The sequence below is a fragment of the Nicotiana tomentosiformis genome, chromosome 8 (genome assembly GCF_000390325.3).
Source record: "Nicotiana tomentosiformis chromosome 8, ASM39032v3, whole genome shotgun sequence".
NCBI lineage: Eukaryota > Viridiplantae > Streptophyta > Magnoliopsida > Solanales > Solanaceae > Nicotiana > Nicotiana tomentosiformis.
The window spans coordinates 82,692,913-82,708,718 of NC_090819.1; the positions used below are offsets into that span (position 1 = coordinate 82,692,913).

General features: G+C 36.5%; 2 protein-coding genes across 2 annotated transcripts; one reads left to right on the top strand and one right to left on the bottom strand.

Moving 5' to 3' along the window:
* Nucleotides 1-677: 677 nt before the first annotated feature.
* On the top strand, nucleotides 678-8,014 carry LOC104099255 (GTP-binding protein At2g22870). The gene is made up of 4 exons (XM_009606188.4): nucleotides 678-2,057; nucleotides 5,882-5,951; nucleotides 6,778-6,940; nucleotides 7,330-8,014. Exons 1-4 carry the CDS (start codon nucleotides 1,550-1,552, stop codon nucleotides 7,546-7,548), a joined length of 960 nt encoding a protein of 319 aa, XP_009604483.1. The 5' UTR covers nucleotides 678-1,549; the 3' UTR covers nucleotides 7,549-8,014.
* A 569-nt stretch (nucleotides 8,015-8,583) lies between these two features.
* Nucleotides 8,584-11,017, bottom strand: LOC104099254 (large ribosomal subunit protein eL37). The gene is made up of 4 exons (XM_009606187.4): nucleotides 10,867-11,017; nucleotides 10,638-10,773; nucleotides 9,558-9,659; nucleotides 8,584-8,848 (listed from the first exon to the last, which is right to left on the bottom strand). Exons 1-4 carry the CDS (start codon nucleotides 10,867-10,869, stop codon nucleotides 8,802-8,804), a joined length of 288 nt encoding a protein of 95 aa, XP_009604482.1. The 5' UTR covers nucleotides 10,870-11,017; the 3' UTR covers nucleotides 8,584-8,801.
* Nucleotides 11,018-15,806: the final 4,789 nt, after the last annotated feature.

A 15,806-nucleotide genomic window follows, 5' to 3' on the forward strand; every position in this document is an offset into this window, starting at 1 on the left:
TTTAAGTAGTCATATGAAATCATTTCATCTATTTAATAGTTTAACTTCTTACGTTATCACATTAAACTATAATAATATATAATTTTTTTGTTCCAATTTATATGATATTATTTAAAAAAATAATTGGTTTTAGACTTCTTATATTGCCCTTAACAAGATGACTCATGATCACACAAATATTTATGTCCAGAAGTCTCTTTTTTTTCCCTTAAACTTGTTACCCAATTAAATAATATCTCACAATATGATATGAGACAGAGATAGTAATTGTTTGTAATAAATAAAATTTGATAATCTAAAAAATAAAGTAAATAGCATACTCTTTATACTGTTATGTATATAATAAGTTAATTGAAATTTTAATTTTAGCACATTATGAAACTTAAAGGCGGAATACATAGACAACCCCTTAAACTAGTCTATATTTTTTATTTAGACACTTTAACTGAGACAATGACCTATTGGACACCTCAACTCTATTCAAATGTGCTAATTAAACACAAGTTGAACATTCTATAAACAAACAAGAGCGCGTTCAAACACGCATTTAACTTGACAAATGCAACCAATAAAAAAATGACATGTCAATACATCCCCACTTTTCTCTCTATCTCCCCGTCTGTTCCCTACTCTCTCTCAGATAAGTTCTTCTTAACCTTCATCCTTTTCGCATTTTTATCTCCAAAAAATCGTAGAGGGCCATCAGATGTTGGTTAGGACAAAGAGGTACAGAAAAGTAGACGAAGATTTGGCCGAAAAGTCTTTTTTCGACTAGAGAAATTTAAATTATTAAAATACACAGTTCCCAGAGATTTGACTAATTATCCACCGTCGAAGTCTTTCTTAACAATTGCTTCAATTATTTTCTAATGAATGGTAGTAATCGGATAAGAACATAATATGCATCTCTTGAGAACTTATCACTCGCTGTTGGAGTCAGATTATGCGGCGAAACATGACTTGTGAACCTGGGCTGAGTGTTTGGGGTGATTCTTGTTGTTTATCATCTTCCTTTTTTTAAAAAAAATTTTCCTGTTTGCACTCATTGTGGCTTGCAGGAAAACGGATCTTGCGGGATAGATTGGGTTCCGGCCAAAAATATTTTCTCATTTATCGTCTATTCTATCACTTTACTTTTCTTTAGTTTTTCAAATTTTTCCAGTCGCAAAGACTTTATTTGTTTGGGAACGTAAAAAATGTCATCCATTCCGCACCTAACTTTGGGTGTGAAACACATGCGATGACAGGTAAGCAATGAGTGTCTAATAGGTACACTTCCAATTGAGTTTAGGGTTCGATAGGTCATTGTCTAAGTTGGAGTGCCTAGATAGAAAATTTGGACTAGTTAGGGGGCTATTTATGTATTCTGCCAAAATTAAAAGGAGCAATTTGTAATTGTGGTCATATCTCAAGGATGTTGTGAAATTTATCTTATCCCAAAGGACCAACATGAGAAAAAGAAGTGGAAATATCTTTTGCAAACCACAGCAAAACCCAACAAAACCATGGTGGCAGTTGCTTCACAGTGAGAGCAGAGAACCAAAACAAGATGTTTATCACTCATCTTCCTAAACTCCATTCCCACTTCTCCATTTTCTGCCCAAACCCCAAGATTCTCATCACCTCCACACTCTTATCCAAATCCAAAACAACCCCATTTTCCCATTTTTCATCAGTTACAGCAGCAGCCAACACACTCCTCCAAAGCCCAGATTCACAAACCAAGAATTTGGAACTTGAAGATGCTCAAGAACAAAATACCCACATAGAAATTTCAGTTGAAAAGCTATTTGTTCCACCTGATACTGATATTTCTTCTGGTTCAAGGCCCTTGAGTGCTAGGATTTTAAAAGGGTCAAATATTGTGCTTAGCAAATATGCTGGGGATGCTCAAGTGGAGCAAGCTGAGTTTGTGAAGAGCAGTGTGGAGACTGAGGAATGTCCCTCTGATGGAAAGCCTGAGTTTGCTCTTGTTGGGAGGTCCAATGTGGGCAAATCTTCTTTGCTTAACTCGCTTGTGAAGCGTAAAAAGCTTGCTCTTACTTCCAAGAAACCAGGTTTTCATACGTTCTTTGCTTGAAACCTTTTGTAAAATGGCTGTAAATTCGATAACGTGTGATTCTTGATTGTAGAAAAGATGTGATCTTTGAGGGTTCTTTGGTTCATTAAAAATAATTTTTCCGAGTATAGCTAAGATATTAGGTTTCACTTGATAGAGAAATTTCTGATTTCATTGTTGATTACACATTTACATGTATGTGTGGCTTCAGCATTATGGTTAAAACTTTTGTAGAATGACTATTAATTTGATGAAGTGTGATTCTTGATTGTAGAAAAGATGTGAGTTTTGAGGGTGCCTTGGTTCATTAAAGATAGATTTTTGAGTATAGCTAAAATAGTAGGTCTCACTTGATGGAAAGTTGACAGAACCATCAAGAAGATGTGGCAGATGATCCCAGCAAGTATATTTTGGTGTATTTGGACAGAAAAGAATCGCAAATGCTTTGATGACATATCAACTTCCAACTGCTCCCTGAAAGCAAAGTGCCTTAGGAATCTATATAACTGGAGCAACCTTTCCCCTGTAAATGAATTAATTCCATTTTTAGATTTTATTAGCTCCTTGACTTTGGCTTGATTGCCAACCTTAGGTTTTTGGTGCTTTTGGTTAGCTTCCTGACTAGAACTGTATTTTTGTGTAAATGAAGCTAACCAACCTCTTTTGTAAAATTTTTGCATTTTCTTGATGCCAGTAATACAACATCTTACTTCATCAAAAAAGATCTTCACTTGATGTTGACAGAAATTTTGGAACTTTTCATAATTGATTACATGTTTGTGTGGCTTCAGCATTATGATTAACTTCTCATAAGGTAAAATTTGTATGGATTACGAATCATATAGACTTTCGAAAACTTAATAAGGTAGCAGGGGCAGCAGTAAGGATTGGGATAACATAAAGAAGAACAAATCAATTAAAGTGGCTATCAACAAGTTCCAAGCAATTAAATTATTTGAAAGCGAGCTTGGGGAAGATATGAACACCTTAGTTAAAGGGATTCCAGGCGACCATCAAATCTTTATTAAGGGAGATCTAAAAGGTCATGTCGATAAAGATAGTTGTCAACTATGTTGCTCGAACTCTCCGAAAATATCGATGGGTAAGTGCTAATTTTGGAGGATCCGACACGGGTGCGGGCAACTGTTTTGGAGAGTCCGTGCAACATAGATTGTTGAAGAGACAATTAAGTAAATAAAGTGTGCTCTCTCTAGTAGTATAAGCTTTTAGATGATATGGTCATACACTTCAACCTGGTATGAGAGCAGGCAGAGGTATGGGATTCGAGTCTCACCGCCGCCATTGTAATAAATGACTTTTCATGTGCTTGGCAAATGCAAAAAATGAATGAAGCCGGCACATGGGGGGCGTGCTTTAAGAGACAATTAAGTAAATAAAGTGTGCTTTTTCTAATAGCTTATGCTTTTAGATGAGATAGTCACACACTTCAACAATAATGACCAAGTACACGAGATATGGTTATGGCATTAGGAGCGATGAAGGAAAGGCTATCCTAAAGTTCGCTTTAGCTTATGATTTTTTGTAACTAACACATAATTTAACCAAAAAAAAAGATATTCGCCCCTAAACATTTAGAGTTAGGTTAACCATAGTCAAAATGGCTTTATTCTTAACCGAAGGCGTTATAGAACATATAAGGACCGTATAGTTATACCAGAAGAAGTGATGACCACCTAACATAGGTTGGTGGTCTTGGATGTAAAACGCGAGGCGAGAGTGAGAGTGAGAAAGGAGACAACTTGCAAGTAATTGACAATTCAGTGGTGGGCCTCAAGAAAAACTACGGGAGGAGGGAGCATGGGTCTAGGTTCAATTAAAAGAGTAGCAAACAAAGTGTTAGGTGTCTCTAAAGGTATAGGACCTCAACCTCAAGATTCTTGGGGGTGGAATGAGAAGGTGCAAAGATATAGGAAGTTGCCAAACGCAAAAGATAGAGAAGCCTTTGAAGAGTACAAGAGAGATAAGAGGGAGGCTTAAAATACTAATAAAGCTCGAGTGAGATACCGATCACAAGAAAGAAAAAGCTCGCAGAGAAGCCCTAGATGGCTTTAATCAAAAGCTAGGGACGTAATTGGGGAGAAAGAAATGTTTAAACTGACGCGACTATGAGAGAAGAGAAGTAAGGACTTAACTCAGGCGAAGTGTAAAAAATGATTCTCAACAAGTATTGACAGAAGATAATGAGATCCAGGAGAGATAAAAGGGCTATTTTGGTAAATTTATTTAACTCAAACCCCGATAACAACATTCTAGATCTCCAAACATTTGTGCACGATAGAACATTAGCTACACTTGTAGAATTAGGCCAACAGAGGTAAGGATGCTATGAAATATATGAGGATTAGAAAAGCTTATGGTGCAAATGGTATCCCCATAGAGGTTTGGAAGAGTCCTGGAAAGGTTGGAGTAGGATAGCTTACCAAACTATTTACCGAAAAGTGGTAGGATGCCCGATGGGTGGAGAAAGAGTACCCTGATTCTAGTTTATAAAAATAAAGGAGGCATTGAAGTTGTGCAAACCAAAGTTGCTCGAACATGGGTGCAGGTGTTCGATACGGGTGCGGATCTAAAGGTCAGATCCTTCGAGATGTAAATTATAAGATTCGGGGATACGGATCCTACTATGGATACGGGTGCGTGGATCCGGCTAAAAATAATTCAAAAAAATAAAAATATGAAAATATCTCTAAATTATGAGAAATTTTGTGGAATACTTACGTATAGCTTGTAAAGTGTGGATTTCTTTTTTATTCTCAAGCTGTAGATAAGTGAAAGATTGATTTCCTAGATAAGGATCTGATTTCGGGAATCAAATTGTATCTCGTTTTGAATTTTTTCGTCTTCCGTGGTAAAAGTACCCAAATTTGTTTGACCAGATCCGGTGGCACCTAAACTGCCGTGTCGGAGCAACTTAGGTGCAAACTATCATGACATTAAACTTATGAGTCATACGCTGAAACTCTGGGGAAGAGTGATAGTTAGTAGACTTAGGGACACTGTAAGAGTGACAGAGAACCAATCTAGATTTATGCCCTATAGATCTACAATGGAATGAGGAGTCTATATTTTTGCTAAGGAGATTGATTGAAGTTTAACGTGAGAGGAAGAAAGATATGCATGTGGTGTTCAACGACTTATAAAAGGCATATGATACAGGAGAAAGATTCAGTGCAGTTCCAGCAGTTTTTATCTCATTCTTTCATCAGATTTCCTTTAAGTGCCTCTGCCATTCTCCAATATCATTAGCTGACATTCCAGTGTGAGAGCTGAGCAACTGTTTTAGAGTTTCCTGGTATACTACTTGATAAATGGTCCTCGTACCGCTCATCAAAGACCACAAGCACACTGTTCTGTCTTTACCTAATCTCAATTTTACTAGATTTTCAGCTTTGTGCTGCATGCCAATTCTTCCTGGTGGCTAGAAACTGCCAGCTCCTTCTCTTGCTTTATTAACTCGAGTGAAATTGTATAGGTTCTAAGTTTTTGTTTCCATTAAGGTGTGGTAAATACGACATGGTTAATATGATTTGTTTAGCAACTCAGTACATGGAAATTTTGATAGTACATGCTATTTCATTCTTTCTGATAAATTTGATTTCTTGTAAGTGCTCTCTATGTTTAGATAGGCAAGCAAAATTTTCTGGGGGACTTGAATGAAAGTAAATTGTTTTTCTTTTATATGTAAAATTAAAATCCGACCTGCAGCTACTGAAGCTCTGATATTTTCACCTTTCAAGAATTTCTTTACAAATCTGCAATAAGAAACCGTATAAGTAAGCCTGTTCTTCTATCTAATTGCAGGGAAGACACAATGCATCAATCATTTCCGGATCAACGATAGCTGGTACCTTGTAGATTTACCAGGCTACGGGTATGGACTTCACTGCAGAATGTTTTAAAAAAGTAGTGTATACTTTTCCTGCAGCATTCGAAAGACTACTGTGAAATGTGACGCTCACATTCTGGCCTTGCCGATGCATTTTTATGATAGCTTATCCGATGGCTTTCTATAGTTGCATATTGAATAAGTAATTATTATCCCTAGTAGCTTGAGATGTGAGAACTCCCTACTATCATTCTAGGTCTTTCAGAAATGTTGGCTAAATTCACATATAGGAATTTTATTTCACGAAGAGGAAAATCTTGATTGCTTCTGTTTGTTAGAAACTGTGAATCAGGACCTTGCATGATGCTGCAATTTTGGATTAGAGACTATTGTTAAAACATTGACCTGAACTGAACAATTACTCATCATATTCTGAGAGCTTGATGCAAGGTTTTAGCCAGCTTGACTAGGTTTAGCAAGCTATCGAAGAGACAGAAGAAGATGTTCATAAATGCTTGAGCACCAAGCGGACATGTTCTTTAGAGCGACTTCATGCAACTGTTGAATTCCCTCTCTTCTGTGAATCCAATTCAAAACAAATTATTGTGCTCGGACTTTGTTTTGTATCTATTTTCACGATAATCAACTTCTCTACACCCCCTGTCTCTTAGTCTCTTCCAATCATATTTTTGCAAATTTCACTGTCTTTATCACTCTCTCAAATAACATTGGAATAATCTTCTCCTTTTCGTGCCTCAAATTGATATCGTTAACGTTATATGCTTTCCGTGTGCCATCTCCGTCTTCTATGACATTTTTAATAGTACTTGCATATTCAAGATCAAATACTGAACTTTTGTTAATACTGAAGGTATGCAGCTGCGCCACATGAAGTACGGACAGATTGGGCTAAGTTCACCAAAGATTATTTCCTAAACCGGCCAACCCTTGTCTCAGTCTTCCTCCTCATAGATGCTAGCATCCCTGCAAAAAAGATTGATCTTGAGTATGCAAGTTGGTTGGGACAGAATCAGGTGATTCAGTTTAAATTATCTCCATTCCGATTTTATGAACAATGAAGTTGTAAGATCACATCATGTGAATATGAGGCCTCCTTTTGCCATGTGCTCAACATTTCAAGTTCTGAATTCTTTATGTTGTTCCTTGTTTGCCTTTGCACTTTCTGTGTGATTGTATGAAGTGTTATTTTTAAACTTTCTACTCCAAGACCATACCTCATTATACTCAATATTAGAGGAAAATGGATTACTCCCTTACTTTGGATATCATTTTGCCCCCACCTAAGCAATCAATTCAGAAACCGCTGACCAATTTGGTTTTTGAAAAAATATTGATGTTTTTCTGTTTATTTATGAAGACGCTTTTCTAAATTTTGTGTTGTATCGTGGGTGCTCTTTTTCAGATCCCAATGACACTAGTTTTCACCAAGTGTGATAAGCGGAAAAAGAAGAAGAATGGAGGGAGAAGGCCTGAAGAGAACTTGCAGGATTTTCTAAAGTTGATACAGAAGTTCTTCCAAACTGTACCACCTTGGATTATGACGAGTAGTGTCACCAACCAAGGTCGAGACGAGATACTGTTGCACATGTCTCAGCTGCGAAACTATTGGCTCAAGCATTGAGTTGGGAACTATTGGCTCAAGCATTGAGTTGGCAGCATATGCTTAATAGGTCCTGTGACTCTAAATTTTGTCCAACATCTCTACACTAACCAGTATTGGCAACTATTCACAGAAGAGAGTCATAAGTGGAGGTTAAGCGCAAGGGCGTGCAGGTTGCCTTGGAACTTAGAAGCCTGAGTTACTGGAATAAAGGGGACAAAAGAGCCTAGTGGTGGCTGCTTTAATCAATTCTTGTTATTGTTATGCCTTCTTACAACTAGTTATCCTTCTCGCATTCCTGGTCAGAGAGCCTGGCACTAGGGACACTCAAAATGAGAATGCCCAAGCAACAAGATTGTCACTCTTTGTATATAGCTCTCTTTTTCTTTGACCCATGTAATGTATGCTTTGCCAATGAAATGGACCAATAGAAATGCTGGCAATATTTATTTCGTGACTTGCTAATAAATGTCTTTTGATCTTTTTATACCTAGCGTCTATCATATTACAATTGTATAGCATGAAAAGTTCTTAAGAAATGGACAAAACGGAATGTTCTTGAAGGTTTGGACCAGAGTTAATTTGCTTGAGTTCTGTCCTCCTGATTCTGAACAAGGTGGATATAACAATATATAGAGTACAATTTAATCGCACCGAGGTGAGGAAGAAACCAACAAACATTTCGCGTTGCCCACAATAAATCTAACAATATTCTTTTCAAATGAAAATGGTATTTAAAATTTAGAATAGTGTTTGAACATAAATTTCAGTTTCAGTTTAGGTTGTTTTTGAAGTTTTGTGAGTGATTTTAGTAAAAATTTTGAAAAATAACATTTTGTAGTTTTTCAAATTTTCAAAAATTTCCAAAATGCATATTCAAATATTTTTTTGGAAAAATCTTCATCAAATTTTATGTCCAAACGGGCTCTAAGTCTTGTCACAACTCTTAAAGAAAAAGCTGGCTATATAGGAAAATGCATAACCACCTTAAGCATTAGGTAACATAATGGCTTCGGTACAAGTCTGTAAAACGGGAGTTTCTACCAGCCATCCAGATGATTAAAGAGGAGATCATTTACTTCAAATTATTACAAACAACTAGTAGCATATAAAGGACAAAAAGCAATCATCATTGGATCTCTGTCTTAAATAGGAACCACTCCACACTAACAAATGAGAGATAATACTCGAGGTACAAATATCCAAGACTTGATTCATCAGGGAATGTAAAGCAAAAAATCAAAACGAAACAGTTGAACTGTCTCTTTAGAAACTTAAGACGCTACAGCAGCACCCTTCTTCCTTGGAGTAGCCTCGGTTCCTGCAGTGTCCAAAAGAAAGACAAACCAGTTAATCCCACATATAACAGAGTTGAAGTATGCAAGCGCCAAATATATTTAGAAGAGATGCAGTTCGGGTCTATTTTATAATCTCACTTTGCACATTTAACCTTTACTTTGTTAGGACGATAGATTGATCCATCCTAAACAGAAACTAGGTAAGCTTAAATAGCCTTAGCCACAACTTAAGCAACAACTGAGTGCCATTTTGTAAATAGACATTTGGGGAAAAGGATAATTTTGTTGGATAAGAAAGAAAGCATTAAAGCAGGAATATATCAAGACAAGGGAACCTAGATAAAGAAAGGAAACAGAATCTGGGCAAAATAGAAACCCTCGAATCGAAAAGGAGATAAATATATGCCCCCAGAACAAAGCCATCAAGAAATCGATTCTCAGATCTCTGTCCTTGTAGCCGAAAGAAGAGGCAATTAGGGTAAAAATAATTTTACTATATGCATGTCCTCAAAATAGTTGTTTTTCCTCAAAATGACACTTCGAAGATGAAATTGCCCTCTAGAAAAAGCACACATGAATACATGAGTTGTAGGTTAGTCATTAGTGTTGTTCGTATTAGCTAGTTTGTCTATCAGAGGATCTGCTAAATTCAAGGTTAGATGCCTAAGGTCGTAAAATTGAGGGTCCAAGAGAATATTCTCTAATTACAAAAAAAAATAACAGACGACATACCTTCTCTGAAGTTGGTCTTAAACCTACGTGGTACATTGCGGAGGTACCTCATGCGGCCAGTTCCAGTGGTCTTTCTCCTAAGTGCCTTGACGCTCCAGTTATCTACAGTAAGAAATCAGCAAAATATGGATACCCTTTTTGTTTTCAAAAACCATCCAAAATCACTTGGATTGGTATTCAAAACTAAACCATTTTAGCTATTGTTACCAAAAAAACCAATTGGATCTCTGAGTTGTTTCCGCAAAATCAGCCACAATCCTAATTTCAGTTCGTTTCTAATGTGTAAAAGTTCCCAAGCCTTTTATTTCTTTTTAATAGGACAAAAAGGTTGCACTTGAAACAGATACTTCAAAAACAATCTTCATGAAGCGCCCAAGTGGGGCCTCAGACCCCTTTATTTTGTTTAGACCTCGATATTTCAAAACCAATTTTTATTCGCTTACCAGCTGTTTAACTTTATGGCTGGGTAGGCCATCTCCCCTTTTCTTTTTCCAATTAAATTACCAAATTTACCAAGTTCCCTTAATTGCACAAAAACATTAAATAAAATTCAGCAACCGGAAACAATTTGAGAAATCCAAACCAAACAGACCCTAAGTTTGATGAGATTAAACACTACCTCTTATCAACTGACAATAGATTACGTCAATTTTAAACAGCCCTTCAAACAAATTTATCATCCCCAAAAGATGCTAGATCCATTAAGCAACGGGCAATGGCTACAAAAAGAATCACAGAAGTAAACCAAGAAACCTAAATCCTATGCACTTCCAGACCCATTTCCATCATTCCATCATTTTCCCCATTTCCTTCATCAAAATCAATGTTGGACGATAGTACAAAACCCCCAACTTTTTGACCTAATAGCAAACTACTAGCTCAGTAAAACTATCTCAATCAGGTATCCTATAATTACTTATTTACACAATCACAACCTTTTTTCTAATCTAGACCAAACAAGCTCATAAGCAACTAAAAAATACATCAATTTCTAACATTAAAACATCTCTCAATAATTCCAGTTCCAATAAACAAATATCAAAATCAAAAAGGGTGCTTAAATTATGAAAAAAAACATACATTTTCTGAGACGAGCAGCAGGGTAAGCACAAGCTGAACAACGACTCTTCTGGATGTGGAAGCTACGACGACCACATCTCACACACAGTGTGTGTGTCTTGTTCCTCCTCTTACCAAAACTACCTGTTCCTTTTCCCTAAATACCATTCAACAACAAAAAAAAAAACTAAACATATACAAAATCAAAGTTGAATAAAGAGTCGATAGCATTCGTAGATTGGACAGTTACCATTTGTGCAGCGGATGTGGGAAAACCTTAAAGCTGGATAAATTATGCGAGTCGAAAAAGAAGCAGTAGGGTTTTAGGGTGTTCGTTTGTTTTTATTTGGTTTTCGTTTTGCGAGTTGGGCCAGAATTGAAGTCCATTTGTTGCTTTGTTCAGGCCTTCAACTGTTAGGTTCTTTTCTTTAGGTGGGTTTACAGCATTGGCCCAGTCTGACTGGACCAGGTCCAAGCCAGTACGCCCAACTTTGCCAGTAAAAATTGCATGGGGCGTCCTATTTGGTCGCCCATTTTTAATTTATACCCATTTTATTTTTCCGTTTGCATCCGTACTCATTTTTTTTGTTAAAAGCATTTTAAAAAGATGATTTTGCCCTTCTTTAATAAAAGACTATTGACAAACTACAGGACAAAAACTTAAGCATGTTTAGGTTGAAGTTTTATCAAATAAACTAAAAAACTTCAGCTTGTTTAGACTGAAGTTTCGGATAAAATTCAGGACAAAACTGTAGACCGCGTTATAAAATTTCAGCATGTTTTGGTATGAAATTTTAGCAAATGAACTAAATAACTTCAGCATGCATTAGCAAAAATTCTTTAGAAAATACATACTGCAAGATAAAAACTTAAGCATGTTTAGTCTGAAATTTTAGCAAATGAACTAAAATTTTTTAGCATGTTTAGTCTGAAGTTTTAACAAATGAACTAAATAACTTCAGCATGTTTTGTCTGAAATTTTAGCAAATGAACTAAATAACTTCAGCATGCATTAGCAAAAACTCATTAGAAAATTACATACTACAAGACAAAAATTTAAGCATGTTTAATCTGAAGTTTTAGCAAATGAACTAAAAATCCTAAGCATGTTTAGTCTAAAGTTTTAGCAAATGAACTAAATAACTTAAGCATGTTTAGTCTGAAATTTTAGCAAATGAACTAAATAACTTAAGCATGTTTAGTCTGAAGTTTTAGCAAATGAACTAAATAACTTAAGCATGTTTAGTCTGAAGTTTTAGCAAATAAACTAAATAACTTCAGCATGTTTAGTCTGAAACTTTAGCAAATGAACTAAATAACTTCAGCATGTTTAGTCTGAAGTTTTAGCAAATGAACTAAATAACTTCAGCATGTTTAGACTGAAGTTTCGGATAAAATTCATGACAAAACTGTAGACTGCAGGATAAATAACTTCAACATGCATTAGCATGAAGTTTTAGCTTCAATGTGAAACAACTTCATGCTATATTAACATGAAGTTTTAGCTTCAACATGAAACAACTTCATGCTACATTAACATGAAGTTTTAGCTTCAAGGTGAAACAACTTCATGCAAGTGTGATTCTGAAGATGAATCTGGACAAGTTTATGATTTTTTTATAAAGTTGCTGAGAGGAGAGGAGGAGATCGTTTTATATCTTTTGTCAGGGGTGTAATTATCATATTATTACGGATTTTTTGTGAGATGGCTACTAAATCAATAATTTTAAAAATAGGGTACATGTTAAAAGGTGGCACAAATATAGGGTAAGGCTGCAAATCCCCCACGTTGGCACCATTTGTTGGGGGATGTGCACACATAGCCTTTTTTAGGATTCCTATTAAAAGAATAGCCAAACTTTGAATGCACAGTCTGAATTTAAGCCCTGACAATGTCTAACTTCATAAACGACAGCCTGGGCAGTCTAAAGTTGTCAAAACTAACTAAACTTTAAATAATTTTTAAAAATTAAATATACTTTAAATAAAATTGGTTGAAGCGACTAGCTGGTGTCATTTCTACACATTTCTTTTTGGTTAATGTAAGTTTAAAATATGAATTATTCAGATCTTACTGGTCAAGTCATTAAGTGTATTTGATTTTTCCTTTGCAATTACTTATTTTTTCTAAATAGGTTGAAACGGCTAGTTGTTTTATGTATTTGAGCCACATTTTTCCTATTTGATACGTTACGTACGTGTGTTTGTTGTACGAAGACTTGTGGGGGATGTTTGGGTTGGTTTCAGAAAGGTTTGAGAATGATTGAAACACTAAATTTTATTTTGGGAAGCTTAAGTTGTTAGAGTTGACCAATATTTAATTTTTGAGTAGATGACCTCGGATTAGTGATACTTAGGCATATGTCCGGATCTGGATTTGGATATTCCTATAATGTTTTGGCTTTATTTACCGAAAGTTGGCAATTCGAAGGTTTAGAAAGTTCATAAATTTGACCTAGGGTTGACTTTGATGATATCAAATTTGAATTGTTGTTACGGAACTTGGAATAGGCTCGTTTTGTTATTTGAAACTTATGTGCAAAATTTGGATATAATCCGGATTGGTTAGGCTTGAATCAGATGCTTGGTTTGAAATTTGGAAGTTCTTGAACTTAAGAGAAGTTCAACTTGTGTTTTGATCTTTGATTCATTGATGTGATATTATCATATGTGTTTCGAGACTTTAGATGGGTCCGAGCAGTGTTTATATACTTGTTGGTATGATTGGACAGAATCTCGAGGGTATTTCGGATGGGTTCTAGACCATTTTGGAGTTGAGTGGTAGTTCTGGTCCTGGTGTGTCACATCCACGAGGTTTGGTGCGCAGGTGCGACATCACAATGTGGGTGAAGGGGGAACATATGCGAAGGGGAGCTAGAGCTGGGACTTCGCTCCTACGGACGTCCATGCATAAAAGCGGAAGCGTAGAAGCAGACGCATTTGCTCACCTGTGGTGCCGCACAAACGGTTGAGTGGTAGTAGGTGCGGGTTTGGTTGAGTGGAGGAGATTTCGCGAATGCGAGTTAATTCTTGTAGAAGCGAGCACGCAAAGCGCTTATTTTGTTCGTAGAAGTGAAACCACTAGCAATCTTATTTTTTAAAAGGGTTGGCTCATTTATTATTATTTGGAGTTTTGGAACTCGGCTATAGGAAATTTTTGGAGAGATTTTCACCACACCTTTGGAGGTAAGTAATTCCTTCTTGATTTTGATGACAAATATTGTTTCCCCATGGATTATTACACATAAATTATGAAAATGTAAGGTAAATTTTTTTTTGGGGGGGGGGGGGGGTTACTATAATTTTGGAGAGTATAAATTGGGGGTTTAAGCTATCTAGCATAGGGGGTGCAAGGGTGAAGATACTAGAGTGGTTTGACACTCCTAATCAGATTTGGACTTAGTTTTGGAATCTAATCATATATTTAGACTCGTGGGATTATGCGTAGTTGAGATCTACCCTTTGAATCGGGTTTTGACCATGTGAGACTGGGTTAATTTTTGTTGACCTTTTGGGAATTGAAAAAGATTGAAGCTTTATAGTTTGAAATTGATTCCTATAGCTTTATTTGATGCTATTGAGTTATTTTTGACTATATTCGAGCCATTCAAAGGCTAATTTGTGAGGGAAGGCATTTTTGGAGTATTGATTTTGCTTGTTTAAGGTAAATAATTTGCCTAACCTTGGTTTGAGGGACTCGTTGCTTGAATTGTTAATGACGATTGCGTGCCGAGACGCACATGCGGGGAATGAGCATGTGTGCGTGCACCAAGTTTTATTCATGTTCAGGATAGTCCTTAGGTTGTGTTATGCTACCTCTTGCTATTACGCTTCAAATGTTTATACCCTTTCGTGAGCTTCTTAAATCATGCTAGAGCTCATGTATAGGTTAATTTTCTGTTGAAATACGATAATTGCTATTTTGTGGTGTATCCGCCTAATCTGAGTTGTGGTAGCACACATTGCACATGCATATACCTTAGCATGTTACTTTTTTTATCAGTCCATGACAATGTGATTTGATATTCATTGTTCGTATATATGTATTCTTGTATATGCTTTCTGTGTGATATGGACTGGATTGACAACACGTGAGTGGTCCATGCGAGATGATTTACAATAGCACGTGAGTGGTCTGTGTGATTATTGTATTATGTCATGGGAGTTGTCCATGCAACTTGAGGATAAGGATTCATTCTCCTAGGGTCATCCTCTCAAGTTTTTCTCTTGATGACGTACACGCGGTATAAGAAAAACTATCACGATCCCAAATCTCCCACCGTAGGATGTCGTGATGGTACCTAGTCTTTAAGACTTGGCAAGCCTAACATACATGATGAAATAACGAAAATAATAATAGAACTCCAAATTCAAAACCAACCAGTTATCAAAACAGAATCTCCACAATACAGTTGACAATAACTCCCCAAATTCTGATAAGACTGAGTCATAAGCTCTACTCGAATAAACTAAACCAATCCCTAATACATCAGCGTCTAAGTAAAGAGTAAGTAGTAGAAAAGAAACAAGGACAGAGGGTGACTCCGAGGCCTGTGAACGCCGACAGGTATACCTTGAAGTCTCCTATCCGAATGCGCTACTCACTGGAGCCTAGCTTGGTATGAGGTACCTGGATCTGCATAAAAAGATGTACAGAAGTGTAGTATGAGTACACTACAATGATATTCAGGAAGTATCAAGCCTAACCTCGGTAGAGTAGTGACGAGGTTAGGTCAAGACACCTATTGGAATAAATAAAGAAACTAAACCGGTATGGTACAATATAATAATAGAAACAAGGAAGCTACACTGAAATTAAGGCAATAAAGGCATCAAGGGAGGAACACATAATAATAATAAGAATACCAAGGAAACAGTGCAGACAAAACACAAGTGATGTAAATAAAAGGTAACAACAGGAATCACGTCTGAGGTACCGCCTCGTATCTCATTTCACAAACACAATCACAATCTTTCCTTATCTCACCGCGGGAGCCTTACATTTAGTTTTGAAAAATTATTTTTCCCGAAATAGCTACCCGCATTTTAGCCCACCTTATCACACTGCGTGGCTTCAGGTAGTTCCCCTACTAGCAACACGAGTATCAAGCCCATCTTATCTCACCGCATGCGTATCAACCCCTATCCTTATATCACCGCATGCGTATCAATATCACAACTCGCACCTCA

Bases quoted from the DNA above. Each gene is read 5' to 3' on its own strand.
- LOC104099255 (XM_009606188.4), top strand. From the start codon at position 1,550: ATGTTTATCACTCATCTTCCTAAACTCCATTCCCACTTCTCCATTTTC. The intron at 2,058-5,881 runs GTTTTCATACGT...ATCTAATTGCAG, and splicing joins TCTTACTTCCAAGAAACCAG to GGAAGACACAATGCATCAAT. The intron at 5,952-6,777 runs GTATGGACTTCA...TTAATACTGAAG, and splicing joins GTAGATTTACCAGGCTACGG to GTATGCAGCTGCGCCACATG.
- LOC104099254 (XM_009606187.4), bottom strand. The intron at 9,660-10,637 runs GTATGTTTTTTT...TTCTTACTGTAG, and splicing joins TGCTGCTCGTCTCAGAAAAT to ATAACTGGAGCGTCAAGGCA. The intron at 8,849-9,557 runs GTATGTCGTCTG...TGGACACTGCAG, and splicing joins TAAGACCAACTTCAGAGAAG to GAACCGAGGCTACTCCAAGG.